Here is a 20242-nt window from a genome sequence, read left to right on the forward strand (position 1 = left end):
TGGGCTGGTGTGGGCTTGGTGTGGGCTAGCCTGTGTTGGGCTTGGTGTGGGCTGGCTCGTGTTAGGCTGTTGTAAGCTGGCCATGGTGGGCTTGATGTGGGCTAGTCTGTGTTGGGCTTGGTGTGGGCTGGCTCGTGTTAGGCTGTTGTGGGCTGGCCCATGTTGGGCTGTTGTAGGCTGGCCCATGTTGGGCTGTTGTAGGCTAGCCCATGTTGGGCTGTTGTAGGCTGGCCCATGTTGGGCTGTTGTAGGCTAGCCCATGTTGGGCTGTTGTAGGCTGGCCCATGTTGGGCTGTTGTAGGCTGGCCCATGTTGAGCTGTTGTAGGCTAGCCCATGTTGGACTGTTGTAGGCTGGCCCATGTTGGGCTGTTGTAGGCTGGCCCATGTTGGGCTGTTGTAGGCTGGCCCATGTTGGGCTGTTGTAGGCTGGCCCATGTTGGGCTGTTGTAGGCTGGCCCATGTTGGGCTGTTGTAGGCTAGCCCATGTTGGGCTGTTGTAGGCTGGCTCGTGTTAGGCTGTTGTAAGCTGGCCATGTTGGGCTGGTGTGGGCTTGGTGTGGGCTAGTCTGTGTTGGGCTTGGTATGGGCTGGCTCGTTTTGGGCTGTTGTAGGCTGGCCATGTTGGGCTGGTGTGGGCTTGGTGTGGGCTAGTCTGTGTTGGGCTTGGTATGGGCTGGCTCGTTTTGGGCTGTTGTAGGCTGGCCCATGTTGGGCTGGTGTGGGCTTGATGTGGGCTAGTCTGTGTTGGGCTTGGTGTGTGCTGGCTCGTGTTAGGCTGTTGTAAGCTGGCCATGTTGGGCTGGTGTGGGCTTGGTGTGGGCTAGCCTGTGGTGATTTTAGCATGTAAATCTTGGCGGGGAAAACTCCCCCAAAATATTTTAGATGCATGCCAGCAAAGCCACTAAACAACACTAAACAATACATTAATTGCACTATAACGGTGACAAACAGTTATACGCCCACAAACTGTTAGTCATCAAAACATTTTGTAAAAGTTTGACATCAAGGTCAGGCATTCTCTGGATTTATGGTGCTTTCAAGACAACTGGGAACTCGTAAAAAAAACTAGGTTGAATCATGACGTCGGTGATCTTCATGTCGATGTTCTAGAAAGAGGCCAGAGTTCCCGACTTGGAATTCAGAGTTGGATGACCGTATTTTCCCAGTCGGAGCTATTTTTTTTTTTTCAAGTTCCCAGTTGAACTCACTGAAGTCTGAGATTTCCCAGTTCCGAGTTTCCAGTTGTTTTGAATGTGGCAGAAATCATGCTGGATTGACAGCATGGCCAATGTATTCAACCTTTTATGGCCCATGGTATCCTTTTAAACTTGGAAAAGAGACCCTTAAACCCAGAATTGGACCACACACCCACTCCACTGAATAGCAGGCTAGTGCTTGCTTTGCAACACTTGCAGTTAGCCACTGATTCCTTCCAAACCACTCATTGTTGAATTTGCGATTTCCAACTTGTGTAATGTAATGTCCAATGGCACCAATATGTTTTATCTATAATTTCTCTTCATAATTTCTTATATGACAAGGATTGAAATGGATTTGCTAGTAGATTGTCGACTTGATTCATGATAACTGCTAGCTTGCTAGCTTAGATTTTGAAAGTATGATGTTGACATGATCGGTCCAATCAAAGCTGTGGTAGATATAATATGATTTGATGTCATTTTATCTGTGGCCAATGACCTTGAATTTCCTTGGATGGGCATTTCAAATTTCCGAGCTCTACCCGTAGATTTTGCAGTGACGTAGTGTCCCCATGAGTGACAGAACACTGAGCCAATCAGTGCAACTAGAGAACATTACCAACCCCTAAGCTCCATATTTTCCGCTGGCTGCCCTACCAAAGAAAGCACTGAAGTAGGCTGAAACACCTGCATTTAGATCTACCTTACTCAAGCAAAAAAGAGACCATGTTTGTGTCAACCTTCTTGCTCATGTTTTGTTGCTGGGAATTACATTTTTCATTTTAAACTGATATTTTTATTTGATTGACATTGATAAAAACACCCAATAATAAATTGATCACAAAAAAACGGTCTTATAAGACACCCAGTGGCCGGTGATTTTAATGCAGGAAATTGAAATCCGTCTTAACTAATTTTTACCAGCATGTAATCTGTGCAACTAGAGGCGAAAACACTCTAGATATAAGGGCACAGGGTGAGACCCAGATGCAGACACGGGAGGCAGATGTTTTGAGTCTCTGATATTTATTAGTATCCAAGTGGCAGGCAAGAGAATGGTTGTGGACAGGCAAAAGATCATAACAAGGTCAGAGACCAGGAGGTACAGAGTGGCAGGCAAGCTCGAGGTCAGGGCAGACAGTATGGTCAGGCAGGCGGGTTCAGAGTCAAGGCAGGCAATGGACAAAACCGGGAGGACTAGCAAAAAACAAAGAAAAGGAAAAATCAGGAGCACAGAGTAGCACGCTGGTTGACTTGACAAAACAAGACGAACTGGCACAGACAAACAGAAAACACAGGTATAAATACCCAGGGGATAATGGGGAAGATGGGTAACACCTGGAGGGGGTGGAGAGAAGCACAAGGACAGGTGAAACAGATCAGGGTGTGACACTAGATCACCTTTACTCCACACACAGAGACGCATACAAAGCTCTCCCTCGCCCTCCATTTGGCAAATCTGAATATAACTCTATCCTCCTGATTCCTGCTTACAAGCAAAAACTCAAACAGGAAGTACCAGTGACACACTCAATACGGAAGTGGTCGGATGAAGTGGGTGCTAAGCTACCTGACTTTTTGGCTTGCACAGACTGGAATATGTTCCGAGATTCATCCAATGGCATTGAGTAGTTTACCACCTCAGTCACCAGCTTCATCAATAAGTGCATCGATCATGTTGTCCCCATAGTGACCATACGTACATATCCCAACCAGGAGCCATGGATTACAGGCAACATCTCCAAAATCTAGAGCTGCCGCTTTCAAGGAGCGGGACACTAATCTGGATGCTTATAAGAAATCCTGCTACGCTCTCCGACGAACCATCAAACAGGAAAAGCGTCAATACAGCACTAAGATCGAATCCTACTACACCGGCTCTGACGCTCGTCGGATGCGGCAGGGCTTGCAAACTATGATGGATTACAAAAGGAAACCCAGCCGCGAGCTGCCCAGTGATGCTAGCCCACCAGACGAGCTAAATACCTTCTATTCTCACTTCGAGGCTAGCAACACTGAACCATGCACGAGAGCTGTTCCGGATGACTGTCAGATCACACTCTACATAGCCGATGTGAGTAAGACCTTTAAAGAGGTCACATTCACAAAGCCTCGAGGCCAGACGGGTTACCAGGACGCGTACTCAGATAATGCAGTGACCAGCTGGCAAGTGTCTTCACTGACATTTTCAACCTCTCCCTGACCCAGCCCCAAATACCTACATGTGTCAAGCAGACCACCATAGACCCTGTGCCTAGAACACCAAGGTAACCGGTCTAAATGACTACCGACCCATAACACTCACATCTGGAGCCATGAAATGCTCACTCAGATGATGCAATTTCTATTGCACGCCACACTGCTTTTCCCCACCTGGACAAAAGGAACACCTATGTGAGAATGCTGTTCATTGACTACCGCTCAGCGCTCAATGGCATATTGCCCGCCAAGCTAAGCTAAGGAACCTGGGAATGAACACCTCCCTTTGCAAATGGATTCTGGACTTCCTGACAGGCCGCCCCAGGTGGTGAGGATAGGCAACAACACATCTGCCACACTGACTCTCAACACGGGGGCCCCTCAGGGCTGCATGCTTAGTTCCCTCCTGTCCTCCCTGCACGACTCCAACACCATCACTAAGTTTGCAGACGACACAATGGTGGTAGACCTGATCACTGACGACGATGAGACAGCCTACAGGGAGGAGGTCAGAGACCTGGCAGTGTGGTGCCAGGACAACAACCTCTTCCTCAACGTCAGCAAGACAAAGGAGCTGATCGTGGATTGCAGGAAACGGAGGGCCGAGCACGCCCCCATTCACATCAAAGAGGCTGTAGTGGAGGGGGTTTCAAGTTCCTCGGTGTCCACATCACTAAGGCCCTATCACGGTCCAAAACACACCAACACAGTCGTGAAGAGGGCACGACAACACCTCTTCCCCCTCAGGAAGGTTGGGCCCTCAGATCCTCCAGAGGTTCTATAGCTGCACCATTGAGAGCATATTGACTCGCTGCATCACCGCTTGGTATGGCAACTGCTTGGCATATGACTATATGACACTACAGAGGGCAGTGTGTATGACCCAGTACATCACTGGGGCCAAGCTCCCTGCCATCCAGGACCTCTATACCAGGCGGTGTCAGTGGAAGGCCCTAAAAATTGTCAGACTCCCAAGTCATAGATTGTTTTCTCTCCTAACGCACGGCAAGCGGTACCGGAGCGCCAAGTCTAGGACCAAAAGGCTCCTGAACAGCTCCTACCCCCAAGCCATAAGACTGCTGAACAACACACACATACACACATAGACTACATATGACTGCATACAACTACATACGCTCACACACACAAAACACACACAAACATGCATTTAGATGCCACACACACACACACACACACACACACACACACACACACACACACACACACACACACACACACACACACACACACACACACACACACACACACACACACACACACACACACACACACACAAACATGCATTTAGATGCCACACACACACACACACACCACACACAATCACTCACACAGACACACTTTCACACTCGCCACATACGCTGCTGCTACTCTGTTTATTATCTATCCTGATTGCTTATTCACTTTAACCCTTACCATACACCTTGTATATAGTCGTGTTATTGTTATTTTATTGTGTTACTATTTCCTTTGGTATTTATTTATTTAATTTTTACCCTGCATTGTTGGGAAAGTGCTCGTAAGTATGTACCTGTTGTACTCGGCTCAGGTGACAAATAACATTTAATTTGATTTGAGTATTTCAATTGTGTTCCCCACAGGGACTGTGACGTGAGTCAGATAAACTACATGTACGCCCAGTATGTAAAGAACACCATGGAGCCTCTGAACATCTCTGACGTCACCAAAGACCAGCGCTTTCCCTGGACGGTCAGTACTGAACATGATCTACTCTGCAATCTTTTTCTTCCAGAATACTATGTTACAATCTTATATATATATATATACACTGCTCAAAAAAATAAAGGGAACACTTAAACAACACATCCTAGATCTGAATGAATGAAATAATCTTATTAAATACCTTTTTCTTTACATAGTTGAATGTGCTGACAACAAAATCACACAAAAATAATCAATGGAAATCCAATTTATCAACCCATGGAGGTCTGGATTTGGAGTCACACTCAAAATTAAAGTGGAAAACCACACTACAGGCTGATCCAACTTTGATGTAATGTCCTTAAAACAAGTCAAAATGAGGCTCAGTAGTGTGTGTGGCCTCCACGTGCCTGTATGACCTCCCTACAACGCCTGGGCATGCTCCTGATGAGGTGGTGGATGGTCTCCTGAGGGATCTCCTCCCAGACCTGGACTAAAGCATCCGCCAACTCCTGGACAGTCTGTGGTGCAACATGGCGTTGTTGGATGGAGCGAGACATGATGTCCCAGATGTGCTCAATTGGATTCAGGTCTGGGGAACGGGCGGGCCAGTCCATAGCATCAATGCCTTCCTCTTGCAGGAACTGCTGACACACTCCAGCCACATGAGGTCTAGCATTGTCTTGCATTAGGAGGAACCCAGGGCCAACCGCACCAGCATATGGTCTCACAAGGGGTCTGAGGATCTCATCTCGATACCTAATCGCAGTCAGGCTACCTCTGGCGAGCACATGGAGAGCTGTGCGGCCCCCGAAAGAAATGCCACCCCACACCATGACTGACCCACCGCCAAACCGGTCATGCTGGAGGATGTTGCAGGCAGCAGAAAATTCTCCACGGCGTCTCCAGACTCTGTCACGTCTGTCACGTGCTCAGTGTGAACCTGCTTTCATCTGTGAAGAGCACAGGGCGCCAGTGGCGAATTTGCCAATCTTGGTGTTCTCTGGCAAATGCCAAACGTCCTGCACGGTGTTGGGCTGTAAGCACAACCCCCACCTGTGGACGTCGGCCCTCATACCACCCTCATGGAGTCTGTTTCTGACCGTTTGAGCAGACACATGCACATTTGTGGCCTGCTGGAGGTCATTTTGCAGGGCTCTGGCAGTGCTCCTCCTGCTCCTCCTTGCACAAAGCGGTCCTGCTGCTGGGTTGTTGCCCTCCTACGGCCTCCTCCACGTCTCCTGATGTACTGGCCTGTCTCCTGGTAGCGCCTCCATGCTCTGGACACTACGCTGACAGACACAGCAAACCTTCTTGCCACAGCTCGCATTGATGTGCCATCCTGGATGAGCTGCACTACCTGAGCCACTTGTGTGGGTTGTAGACTCCGTCTCATGCTACCACTAGAGTGAAAGCACCGCCAGCATTCAAAAGTGACCATAACATCAGCCAGGAAGCATAGGAACTGAGAAGTGGTCTGTGGTCCCCACCTGCAGAACCACTCCTTTATTGGGGGTGTCTTGCTAATTGCCTATAATTTCCACCTGTTGTCTATTCCATTTGCACAACAGCATGTGAAATTTATTGTCAATCAGTGTTGCTTCCTAAGTGGACAGTTTGATTTCACAGAAGTGTGATTGACTTGGAGTTACATTGTGTTGTTTAAGTGTTCCCTTTATTTTTTTGAGCGGTGTATATATATGTATTTTTTTTTTGCCTAACATTATGAATCTATGTTTCTTTCAGAGTGAGAACCCAGAGCACCCCAGTAACCAGATCAAGAGTTTGCTCTGTACACCTATCAGGAATGGAAAGAAGGATAAAGTTATAGGTACTCTCTCTCTCTCTCTTTCTCGCTCTCTCTCTCTCTCTCTACCTCTCTCTCTCTACGTCTCTCTCTACCTCTCTCTCTCTACCTCTCTCTCTCTCTCTCTCTACCTCTCTCTCTCTCTCTCTCTCTCTCTCTCTCTACCTCTCTCTACCTCTCTCTCTTTTTCTCCCCCCCTCCCTTTTCCCTCCATGTGGTTTGTGTTTACAGACATTGCCCTATCGTATCCTCATTCACTAGTGCCAAGAGTCCCCTTCTCATTCATTAACACATCCTTAGCATTAGTATAATTAGAATTTATATTATAACCAAAACATCATTAGCTGACATCATTATAAGAACTAAACAGGTCTCTCTTGTAAAAAGAGATTTAAATCTCAATAGGTTTTTGCATATATAAATGAAGGCACAAATAGAGAAATTCATTAACTGGGCAGTGGTGTAACCGTAATGTATGTTGCCCCAGTCCCCCAATGATCAAACAGAACAGGTCCCTTTAGTCTTTCCACCAACTGCCTGAAGAGTCCAGGAGACACTTGGATCAAAAGACAACCTACTGCTCATAGACTCTAATATAGAATGTATTAACATAATGCCCTCCTGCACTCACCTTCTTTTCCTTAGACATTAGCGAAGCAATATATTTTTTTTCTTTCTTCCTATTATGATTTGTGTTCGGGCATTAATTTAGCCACCTGTAATTGTCATGCAGAATGTGTAGGAGAAAGGGCAAGTGAAGTCAATGAGGAGGGTCAGAGTGTTGGCGTTGGCACCTCTCCATGATGTGAATACTTAGTAGGTCTACAGGCTAAGGACAGGGCTTTTCATTCATTACAACCTTGCTATCATTTATGGGGCTATTAGTCCTGGAGTAGATAGACCTTTTAGTTTCAGACAAGAGGTCACTAACAGGAAACTATTTCAAATAAAAAAGAGAGCCAAACTAAAGTTTTGTCACCTGAGTGTCTGGAGTGTGTGTCAGTTGGTGAAACAAGAAGTTTCACTTTTTTCTGGTGTGTGTGTGTGTGTGTGTGTGTGTGTGTGTGTGTGTGTGTGTGTGTGTGTGTGTGTGTGTGTGTGTGTGTGTGTGTGTGTGTGTGTGTGTGTGTGTGTGTGTGTGTGTCTAACATTCCCCCTATGTCGGGTCTGAAGGTGTGTGTCAGTTGGTGAACAAGATGGACGAGGCGTCGGGGAACCTGAAGTCCTTCAACCGGAACGATGAACAGTTCCTGGAGGCCTTCGCCATCTTCTGTGGCCTGGGTATACAGAACACCCAGATGTATGAAACAGTGGAGAGAGCCATGGCTAAACAGGAGGTCACACTGGAGGTGAGAGACACTGGTCTCAGATCTGCTCAGTGTTTCCCACCCTAAGGGTTGAGGTTAGGGTTGGGGGAAGGTATGCTGATCCTAGAACAGGCCTATAAATGCAACAACAATGTGGAGACTTTAACACGAGGGTTGGGAGTGACAGCGATGGGTGCCCTTAGGAAATACTGGATGGTCGTCTCCACGCTCTGCTCCGTCTTCCCCCAAAGGGCTGTCTGTCTGAGAAGGTCACAAACATCTGATGTGAAAGTGTGTCAGCTACCAAAATGCAAAATTAGGGTTCTATACTGAACAAAAATATAAGCTCAACATGCAACAATTTCAAAGATTTTACTGAGATAAAGTTCATATAAGGAAATCAGTCAATTAAAATACATTCATTAGGCCCTAATCTATGGATTTCACATGACTGGGCAGGGGTGCAACCATGGGTTGTGAAGCTAGTTGGAAGTACGGGAGGCAGTTGATGGTAGAGAAATGAACATAAAATGATCTGGCAACAACTCTGGTGGACATTCCTGCAATCAGCATGCTAATTGCACGCTCCCTCAGAACTTGAGACATCTGTGGCATTGTGTTGTGTGACAAAACTGCACATTTTTAAAGTGGCCTTTTATTGTGCCCAGTGCAAGGTGCACCTGTGTATTTTTCATGCTGTTGATCATGTTTCTTGATATGCAACACTAGTGGTGCGCGGGTGAGCTGTTGGTTCACCCGCACCTGTTCGCAATTGCTAATAACCCATCTGCAACCGTCTGACTATATGTGATGAAGTGAAAATCAGAAGCCTGCACCTTACCCTAACCCGCAAATATAGAAAATGCCCTGCAGGCAACCATCAAGGACTGCAGAACGGTTTTTTTGACACGGGGTGCAGGATTTTGTTTTGCCTGATGTAGATACATGCAGCTTCTCTTCTGTCATTATATGTTGCCCTAGAAGACTAAATAAACTCTTGCTCAACAGAATAATATAATAGATGGATAGAATGAAATTCTTCAATCTAGCTGACATCGGTAAAGTTTTCTGTCATCTTTCGCGGAGGGAGCAGAGAACGTTTAGGGACTGGGAGAAAATACAATAAAGCAACAACAAAAAAATCTATCAGTTTGACCGGTTGTAAGGGAGGGGGGGAAAGCTGTGAAAACGTCCAAACGTGTTTCTGATAAGATTTAAGTTTGATGTACACTACCGTTCAAAAGTTTGGGGTCACTTAGAAATGTCCTTGTTTTTTTAAAGAAAAGCACATTTTGTTGTCCGTTAAAATAACATCAAATTGATCAGAAATAGAGTGCAGACATTGTTAATGTTGTAAATGACTATTGTAGCTGGAAATGACTCATTTTTTTCTGGAATATCTACATAGGCGTACAGAGGCCCATTATCAGCAACCATCACTCCTGTGTTCCAATGGCACGTTGTGTTAGCTAATCCAAGTTTATCATTTTAAAAGACTAATTGATCATTAGAAAACCCTTTTGCAGTTATGTTAGCACATCTGAAAACTGTTGTTCTGATTAAAGAAGCAATAAAACTGACCTTCTTTAGACTAGTTGAGTATCTGGAGCATCAACATTTGTGGGTTCGATTACAGGCTCAAAATGGCCAGAAACAAAGAACTTTCTTCTGAAACTCGTCAGTCTATTCTTGTTCTGAGAAATGAAGGAAATGAAAATATTCCATGCGAGAAATTGGCAAGAAACTGAAGATCTCGTACAACGCTGTGTACTACTCCCTTCACAGAACAGCACAAACTGTCTCTAATCAGAATAGAAAGAGAATTGGGAGGCCCCGGTGCACAACTGAGCAAGAGGACAAGTACATTAGAGTGTCTAGTTTGAGAAACAGACGCCTCACAAGTACTCAACTGGCAGCTTCATTAAATAGTACCCACAAAACACCAGTCTCAACGTCAACAGTGAAGAGGCGACTCCGGGATGCTGGCCTAAGTTTGTAAACCCTACCAAACCATACAATTTCAATTGAGGAAGTGTGATCATAATCATTAGGATATTTCCGTGATCCGCAGTAGAAGACGTCCTAAATGCCCCCCAGCCTTCAGATGTGAGCTAAACAGCTAACTTGCACTTGAGATGCATTTTTTTAGGATGGATGAGAAAGTGAACTTGTTCCAAACGTTTAGCTCAGTTGTATGGTACTTTGCGATCTATTGACAGCAAGGGTTGCATATTTTTGATGATGCATTTTGGGGACTTTCAATTCATTTGCAAAAAAAACGTAAAAAGAAAAACATTCAGTGTGTGAGTTGATACATGTAGACCCTTCATATATAGGCTATGGGCAGCACTTTGTGCAATTTATCAAATCAGTTATTTTCTTGCTCAAACCGAGAGCAACACCTGTAAAACTCAAGACATTTCTCTCAGAACACAGGATGTTGATTCACACAGGACTAGTATGATCAGAGGTCTTTGGAACAAAAAACAACAGTAGGTTATTCTGGTTAGTCATCCAGATTTCAGTTTCCATTTAGCCCATCTAAACATGAAGCTACAGTTCCCTTGACATGCCATAGGCCTGTTTGAAGTCCCATCTTGTGACTGATTTGTATAGCACCTCACATCATCACACATAAAATAGCCAGGCAGTGCTCTCATCCTCTTTTGCCACTTCACCATATCTTTTACAAACATTACTTTTCTGGGCCTCCCTTCTTTTTATTTTCAACTCTCCTTTCGCAGGTTTTGTCTTTTTGAAGTTAACTTCGACAATGTCCTTTTTGCCTCAGTGGATTGATGTTAACTTTTTCTGCCGTTCCCAAAAGCATTATCTTGCGATTGGCTGTGTTGGCAATTTGCCGCGGGTACAGTTAAGCCCAAAAGTTTAGGTTTATGCACTAATACCAGATAGTGTAATTAAAAATGATAAGAAAATTGTGCCGTCTGGTTTGCTTAATATAAGGAATTTGATGTATTGCAATTACTTTTACGATTGATGATTGAGTACATTTTTTTTACAACTACTTAAGTACATTTAAAACCAGATACTTTTAGACTTCTACTTAAGTAGTATTTTACTGGGTAACTTTCACTTTTACTTGAGTCATTTTCTGTTAAGGTATCTTTACTTTTACTACAGTATGATATTTGAGTACCTTTTTCCACCACTGGTGTGTTATTACCTGTAGTCCCACTCTGATCCTCTTGGTGCTTCAGCCACACAATATTTTAACTGCAGGTTATGGGTCAACTATGCCACACCTGTCAGGTGGATGGATTATCTTGGCAAAGGAGAAATGCTAAGGGATATAAACAAATTTGTTCACAAAATTTGAGAGAAATAAGCTTTTGTGTCTATGTACAATTTTATATATTTTAGCTCATGAAACATTGGACCAACACTTTACATATTGCGTTTATATTTTCGTTCCGTTTCTTTCTATAGTCTGTCAGAGGGATAACTGTGTGTGTGTGTGTGTGTGTGTGTGTGTGTGTGTGTGTGTGTGTGTGTGTGTGTGTGTGTGTGTGTGTGTGTGTGTGTGTGTGTGTGTGTGTGTCATTCTCAGGTCCTTTCTTATCACGCCTCTGCTGCAGAGGAAGAGACGCGGGCGATGCAGGTAACTACGGTAAATTACAATTTATTAACTTACCACACACACGCACTTAAACACACACACACACACACACACGCACTTACAAACACACACACGCACTTACAAACACACACACACACACACACACTTGTGGCCATACAAGCATTGCCAGACAGATGCCTTCCTTCAGGTTGGAAGGACAGTGTGTAGATGAGGTGACTTCAGCCATGATGTAATGAGACCACTCCAGCGCATGTAAACCTAACCAATATGGTGACTCACATGTAGATACTCATGCAGGCCTATGAGGATAATGGTCTGGAGATTTAAAAAAAACACGAAAAAGACTGACCATATTGATTAGGGTTTAAAATCAAATCAAAAGTGAAAGTATGCACAATACCCATTCCAGAAAGCCAATTTAAGGCCCAAATCATTTGCTTTTAAAGTTTGGCAATGATAATTGGGGTTAACAGATTAGCCAGTATCTGACTTCTTTTTAGGCCATGTTACCCTCCCCAAAGCAGTGTTCAGTCATTGTTGCTGAGGCATTGACTCTCTGAAGGATTGATGTTTCTCTAGCTAGAAGGATACAAGCTCAGTTTCTTAAAACGCCAAAGGATGTGGGTTCGAATCTCGGGACCACCCATATGTAAACAAGAACGACTGCAAGTTGCTTTGGATAAAAGTGTCTGCTAAATGGCTTATATATCATATATTTCAGCAGTGTGCATCGGTTTAGTTCAAACACTTGATTGACAGTACTCTCATAATATCTGTGGTGGTTGTAGGAAAAGCTGTGTTTTACTTTCTGTCTGATTAGACATAATTATATGGTAGGATTCCCCACCGTTGCCCTGATTTCTCTCACCCTTCTTTCTCACAAAAGCTTGTATCTCTCTGTCTGAGCTGACTCTGCTGCCAGAAAGAGAGAGAGAGATAAAAACGACCAGAAAGAGAGGTCAAGAAAATGCCAGTATGGAGAGAGAGAGAGAAAGAGAGAACCCAAAAAGGCCTGTGGTGTTGATTGTGTCCTAAATGATCAAATATACAGACCACAAATTCCAATTGGCTATACTTAAACTCTTTAACATCATCCTTAGCTCTGGCATCTTCTCCAATATTTGGAACCAAGGACTGATCACCCCAATACACAAAATTGGAGACAAATTTGACCCAAATAACTACCGTGCGATATGCGTCAACAGCAACCTTGAAAATCCTCCGCATTATCATTAACAGCAGACTCGTATATTTCCTCAGTGAAAACAATGTACTGAGCAAATGTCAAATTGTCTTTTTACCAAATTACCGTACGACTGACCACGTATTTATCCTGGACACCCTAATTGACAAATAAACAAACCAAAACAAAGGCAAAGTCTTCTCATGCTTTGTTGATTTAAAAAAAGCTTTTGACTCAATTTGGCATGAGGGTCTGCTATACAAATTGATGGAAAGTGGTGTTGGGGGAAAAACGTACAAACATACAAAACATACAAACAACAAGTGTGCGGTTGAAATTGGCAAAAAACAAAGACAGGGATGCAACTTAAGCCCCACACTCTTCAACATATTTATCTTGACAAATTGGCAAGGGCACTAGAACAGTCTGCAGCACTTGGCCTTACCCTACTAGAATCTGAAGTCAAATGTCTACTATTTTCTGATGATCTGGTGCTTCTGTCCCCAACCAAGGATGGCCTACAGCAGCACATAGATCTTCTGCACAGATATAAATCTCAGTAAGACAAAAATAACGGTATTCCAAAAAAGGTCCAGGTGCCAGGACCACAAATACAAATTCCATCTAGACACCATTGCCCTAGAGCACACAAAAAAAACTATACATACCTTGGTCTAAACATCAGCACCACAGGTAACTTCCACAAAGCTGTGAATGATCTGAGAGACAAGGCAAGAAGGGCCTTCTATGACATCAAAGGGAACATAAAATTCGACATACCATTTAGGATCTGGCAAAAAATTCATGAATCAGTTATAGAACCCATTGCCCTTTATGGTTGTGATGTCTGCGTTCCGCTCATCAACCAAGAATTCACAAAATGGGACAAACACCAAATTGAGACTCTGCATACAGAATTCTGCAAAAATATCCTCTGTTTACAACGTAAAACACCGAATAATGCATGCAGCCCATTCTACAACCACCTAAAAGGAAGCGATTCCCAAACCTTCCATAATGGAAGGGTAGCCTAGTGGTTAGAGTGTTGGACTAGTAACTGAAATGTTGCAAGGTCAAATCCCCGAGCTGACATGGTACAAATCTGTTGTTCTGCCCCTGAACTGTTCCTAGGCTGTCATTGAAAATAAGAATTTGTTCTTAACTGACTTGCCTAGTTAAATAAAGGTAAACACCATCACCTACAGAAAGATGAACCTGGAGAAGAGTCCCCTAAGCAAGCTGGTCCTGGGACTGGTCCTGTTCACAAACACAAACAGACCACACAGAGCCCAAGGACAGCAACACAATTAGACCCAACCAAAAAACAAAGCAAACTACAATGCTATTTGGCCCTAACAGAGAGTACACAGTGGCAGAATACCTGACCCAAAATTAGGGAAAGCTTTGACTATGTACAGACTCAGTGAGCATAGCCTTGCTATTGAGAAAGGCCGCCGTAGGCAGACCTGGCTCTCAAGAGAAGACAGGCTATGTGCACACTGCCCACAAAATGAGGTGGAAACTGGGCTACACTTCCCAACCTCCTGAATGACCATATTAGAGACACATATTTCCCTCAGATTACATAGACCCACAAAGAATTTGAAAACAAACCCCATTTTGATAAACTCCCATATCTATTGGGTGAAATACCAGTGTGCCATCACAGAAGCAAGATTTGCCCATAATATGACATTTGAAATGTCTTTATTCTTTTGGAACTTTTGTGAGTGTAATCTTTACTGTAAGTTTTTTCTTGTTTATTTCTCTTTTGTTTATTATCTATTTAACTTGCTTTGGCAATGTAAACATATGTTTCCCATGCCAGTAAAGCCCTTGAATTGAGTTGAGAGAGAGAGAGAGACAGCAGAGAATATAGACAGCAGAAGAGGAGAGAGAAGAAAGTGAGAGAAGAGAGAGAGAGGAGAGAAAGGAGCGAGAGGAGAGAGGAAAGAGAGGAGAGAGAGAGGAGTGAGAGGAGAGAGAGAGAGAGAGAGAGAGAGAGAGAGAGAGAGGAGCGAGAGGAGAGGGGAAAGAGAGGAGAGAGAGAGAGAGAAGAAAGAGGAGAGATCCTTTGTGCATTAGGGGTGTCCTGTCTGCTCTGTGTAGAAGTGCTGTCTGTCAGCTAAAGGGGAGGCGAGCCGAACACAGATAGATACTCTTCCTGATCACAGCTCATTGATTATTAATGTCTGCTAGAGATCCCTGGTGCTTAGGGAGGGTAAGTGGTGTGTGTGTGTGTGTGTGTGTGTGTGTGTGTGTGTGTGTGTGTGTGTGTGTGTGTGTGTGTGTGTGTGTGTGTGTGTGTGTGTGTGTGTGTAAGTGCATAAATATAGTATATGTGTGTGTGTGTACATGCGTGCATACCGTATATGAGTGTGCATGTGTACATCCCTCTCACAAACTCCTCTCTCTGTTTGTGAAGGCGGCCACTGTTCCGTCGGCCCAGTCTCTGCGCCTGATGGAGTTCAGCTTCAGTGACTTTGAGCTGTCCGACGCTGAGACCACTCAGGCCACCATACGCATGTTTGTAGACCTCAACCTGGTCCAGAACTTCCAGATGAAATACAAGGTAGGGGGGGGTGTGTGTGTGTGTGTGGTGTGTGTGTGTGTGTGTGTGTGTGTGTGTGTGTGTGTGTGTGTGTGTGTGTGTGTGTGTGTGTGTGTGTGTGTGTGTGTGTGTGTGTGCGGTGTGTGTGTGTGTGTGTGTGTGCGTGCGGTGTGTGTGTGTGTGTGTGTGTGTGCGTACGTGACTACCTGTATGTGTGTGAGTACATAGATGTGTGTATATGTGTGTTTGTACATCCATAACAACAGCTAACCACCCTCTAAATCAGGATTCCTCAACACACCACAGTGGCCTTGTCATGCATCACTCACAATAGATGACTGATGACATCATAACCTATAGAATGCGAAGGACTTTGAGGTTCAGATAAAGGTCATAATGAATGTCAATATTTATTATCAAATCATTATTGAACAAATGTGTGAGTCACTATGCATTGGCTGATAGGGAGTTGATTGGAAGCTTATGCCGGTAAATGGATGGACATGGAAAGATTGGATGAACAGAATCCAGTGATTCGATTAGTAGGGTGGTCTAAGTTTTCCTATAATACCAATCAGATTGCCAGCCTGGCCAATTAAAAACTCTACTGCTTGAGGATGTACAGATACAATTAAAGTCACTGTCATTCTGTCTGTTCTCTATTTTCTTGTTTAACCTTTCCCTCTCTCTTGCTGGCCATTTTTGCCCCCTCCTCCTCCCCTCCTCTTCCCCTCCTCCTCCTCCCCCCTCCTCCTCCCCTCCTCTTCCCCTCCTCCTCCCCTCCCCCTCCTCCCCCACCTCCTCTTCCCCTCCAACTCCTCTTCCCCTCCTCTTCCCCTACCCCTCCTCCTCCCCTCCTCTTCCCCTCCTCCTCCTCCCCCCTCCTCCTCCCCTCCTCTTCCCCTCCTCCTCCCCTCCCCCTCCTCCCCCACCTCCTCTTCCCCTCCAACTCCTCTTCCCCTCCTCTTCCCCTCCCCCTCCTCCTCCCCTCCTCTTCCCCTCCTCCTCCCCTCCTCCTCTTCCCCTCCTCTTCCCCTCCCCCTCCTCCTCCCCTTCTCTTCCCCTCCCCTTCCCCTCCACCTCCCCTCCTCCTCTTCCCTTCCTCCTCCCCTCCTTTTCCCCCTCCTCTTCCCCTCTTCCTCTTCCCTTCCTCCTCCCCTCCTCTTCCCCTCCCCCTCCTCCTCCCCTCCTCTTCCCCTCCTCCTCCCCTCCTCCTCTTCCCTTCCTCCTCCCCTCCTCTTCCCTTCCTCCTCCCCTCCTCTTCCCCTCCCCCTCCTCCCCCACCTCCTCTTCCCCTCCAACTCCTCTTCCCCTCCCCCTCCTCCTCCCCTCCTCTTCCCCTCCCCTTCCCCTCCTCCTCCCCTCACCTCCTCCTCTTCCCTTCCTCCTCCCCTCCTCTTCCCCCCTGCTCTTCCCCTCTTCCTCCCCTCCTCTTTCCCTCCTCCTCCCTCCTCCTCTTCCTCCTCATCTCTCCCTCTTTCTCCCCACTTTTTCTTGTCTATCTCCTACTGTGTTCTTTCATCCCCCCCCCCCTCTCTCTCCCCCCTTCTCCCTCCGTTCCCCCCCCCCCCCCCCCCTCTCTCTCTGTAGAGTCTGTGCCAGTGGATCCTGAGTGTTAAGAAGAACTATAGGAAGAACGTGGCCTACCACAACTGGAGACACGCCTTCAACACCTCCCAGTGCATGTTCGCCTTGTTCAAATCTGGCCGGTTACAGGTGAGTTCAGCCAATCAATGGCCAGCATGGAAGGGGTGCCGGGTCACTCCGTCCAATCAATAAATAATATATCCCAGCAGGAAGTCTTATTTGTGTCATTCCAACCAATGGCTATTTAGTCAACATGCTGTAACTGTGCTGTTACCGGGTCAGTCCGACCACTGTGTTCTGTCAAGTCAGCATTCGCTTCCAGTTACCTTAATATTTAAATACCAAATGTTCTACCTCTGAATGTATTACTCTGCCATCATTATCATAAATAGTAAGTCAAAGACACTTGAACAAACAAGTACTGTATCTCAGACAGAAACAGAACTCAACGTATCCCAAACACCCAGTTCAAGTCCAACCCAGTTCTAGTCCAACCCAGTTCAAGTCCAACCCAGTTCAAGTCCAACCCAGTTCTAGTCCAACCCAACTCAGTTCTAGTCCAACCCAGTTCTAGTCCAACCCAGTTCTAGTCCAACCCAGTTCAAGTCCAACCCAGTTCCAGTCCAACCCAACTCAGTTCTAGTCCAACCCAGTTCTAGTCCAACCCAGTTCCAGTCCAACCCAGTTCTAGTCCAACCCAACTCAGTTCTAGTCCAACCCAGTTCAAGTCCAACCCAGTTCTAGTCCAACCCAGTTCCAGTCCAACCCAACTCAGTTCTAGTCCAACCCAGTTCTAGTCCAACCCAACTCAGTTCTAGTCCAACCCAGTTCTAGTCCAACCCAGTTCCAGTCCAACCCAACTCAGTTCTAGTCCAACCCAGTTCTAGTCCAACCCAGTTCTAGTCCAACACAGTTCTAGTCCATAACCCTCAGTACACACACCCAGCTCTGTTCTGATGACTACATGCTCTGTTCTGATGACTACATGTTCTGTTCTGATGACTACATGCTCTGTTCTGATGACTACATGCTCTGTTCTGATGACTACATGCTCTGTTCTGATGACTACATGTTCTGTTCTGATGACTAAATGCTCTGTTCTGATGACTACATGCTCTGTTCTGATGACTACATGCTCTGTTCTGATGACTACATGCTCTGTTCTGATGACTACATGCTCTGTTCTGATGACTACATGCTCTGTTCTGATGACTACATGCTCTGTTCTGATGACAACATGTTCTGTTCTGATGACTACATGTTCTGTTCTGATGACAACATGCTCTGTTCTGATGACTACATGCTCTGTTCTGATGACTACATGCTCTGTTCTGATGACTACATGCTCTGTTCTGATGACAACATGCTCTGTTCTGATGACTACATGCTCTGTTCTGATGACTACATGCTCTGTTCTGATGACTACATGCTCTGTTCTGATGACAACATGCTCTGTTCTGATGACTACATGCTCTGTTCTGATGACTACATGCTCTGTTCTGATGACTACATGTTCTGTTCTGATGACTACATGCTCTGTTCTGATGACTACATGCTCTGTTCTGATGACTACATGCTCTGTTCTGATGACTACATGTTCTGTTCTGATGACTACATGCTCTGTTCTGATGACAACATGCTCTGTTCTGATGACTACATGCTCTGTTCTGATGACTACATGCTCTGTTCTGATGACTACATGTTCTGTTCTGATGACTACATGCTCTGTTCTGATGACTACATGCTCTGTTCTGATGACAACATGCTCTGTTCTGATGACTACATGCTCTGTTCTGATGACTACATGCTCTGTTCTGATGACTACATGCTCTGTTCTGATGACTACATGTTCTGTTCTGATGACAACATGCTCTGTTCTGATGACAACATGCTCTGTTCTGATGACTACATGCTCTGTTCTGATGACTACATGCTCTGTTCTGATGACTACATGCTCTGTTCTGATGACTACATGTACTCCCTATGTTAGATTAAAGGTTACTATCCAGGTCTTGCTAACAAATGGCTGTTGAGTTGATGTGTAAGCTGCTCTCTCAAGCAGACAGTGCTAAGCGACTAACTCCCCTCTCTGTGTAATGAGACTAACACTGCGTGTGTGTGGGCGCGCGTGCATGCGTGCGTGCACGTGTGTTTGAGAGTTGTTGTGTGAGTGTGTTTGCCCAACCCTTGTTGTCTCGCTTGTCGTAATACTGGCCTGTGATGAGCACCTATGTCCTTCCATAGAGCTAGAGGAGTATATAACAGCTGTGGAAAGATGTGTTAAAGTGTGTGTGTGTGTGTGTGTAGTTGTGTGTTCATGGTCTATACTGTATGTGCTTAGCTGGTGGCCTGTGATGGAAGTTGGTGCGTTAATAACTGTTCATAATGAACGACATCTTAGTGGATGGTGTGATTCATTCTCCCTCTCTCTCTCTCTCTCTCTCTCTCTCTCTCTCTCCCCTCTCTCTCTCTTTCCACTTCATCTCCCTCTCTGTCAGAGTAATATGACTGATCTGGAGACCCTGGCCTTGATGATCGCCACTCTGAGTCACGACCTGGACCACAGAGGGGTCAACAACTCCTACATACAGAGGTAGGCTGCAGTACGTGTGTGTGTGTGTGTGTGTGTGTGTGTGTGTGTGTGTGTGTGTGTGTGTGTGTGTGTGTGTGTGTGTGTGTGTGTGTGTGTGTGTGTGTGTGTGTCACAGAATCTCACAGTGGTTGTGTGTGCATCTCTATCAGGAGTGACCATCCCCTGGCCCAGCTCTACTGCCACTCCACCATGGAGCACCACCACTTTGACCAGTGTCTCATGATCCTCAACAGCCCAGTAAGATCATACACACACACACACACACACACACACACACACACACACACACACACACACACACACACACACACACACACACACACACACTTACTTATACTTATTAATTAATTCCACTATTCACTTAGTTACTTAGTTAATTCTGCATTTATTCATTTGGAACAATAAGGCATTGTTCACCATAATGTATTTGTCATGCGTGTCAAGATTCTATTGGGTGTTTCCTCATTGTCCGTTTGTCGGGCCAATTCCATGAGCTCCAGCTGCTAGTCTAGTCTTGTCTAGGCGATAACACTGCTA

The 20242-nt window shown here is 45.4% G+C and overlaps 1 protein-coding gene across 3 annotated transcripts in view; it reads left to right on the forward strand.

Moving 5' to 3' along the window:
* The window catches only part of LOC106608572 (cGMP-specific 3',5'-cyclic phosphodiesterase), a 128680-nt gene that overhangs the window by 94271 nt on the left and 14167 nt on the right, over positions 1 to 20242 (forward strand). For all 3 annotated transcript variants that reach the window (XM_045721510.2, XM_082977368.1, XM_082977369.1), the window contains exons 9-16: positions 5019 to 5127; positions 6826 to 6910; positions 8060 to 8235; positions 11762 to 11821; positions 15400 to 15546; positions 17116 to 17241; positions 19611 to 19705; positions 19855 to 19942. In XM_045721510.2, coding sequence (XP_045577466.2) covers positions 5019 to 5127; positions 6826 to 6910; positions 8060 to 8235; positions 11762 to 11821; positions 15400 to 15546; positions 17116 to 17241; positions 19611 to 19705; positions 19855 to 19942 — 886 coding nt within the window. The remainder of the gene's footprint in view (positions 1 to 5018; positions 5128 to 6825; positions 6911 to 8059; positions 8236 to 11761; positions 11822 to 15399; positions 15547 to 17115; positions 17242 to 19610; positions 19706 to 19854; positions 19943 to 20242) is intronic.

This window comes from Salmo salar, chromosome 07, assembly GCF_965601325.2.
Source record: "Salmo salar chromosome 07, fSalSal1, whole genome shotgun sequence".
Classification (NCBI taxonomy): domain Eukaryota; kingdom Metazoa; phylum Chordata; class Actinopteri; order Salmoniformes; family Salmonidae; genus Salmo; species Salmo salar.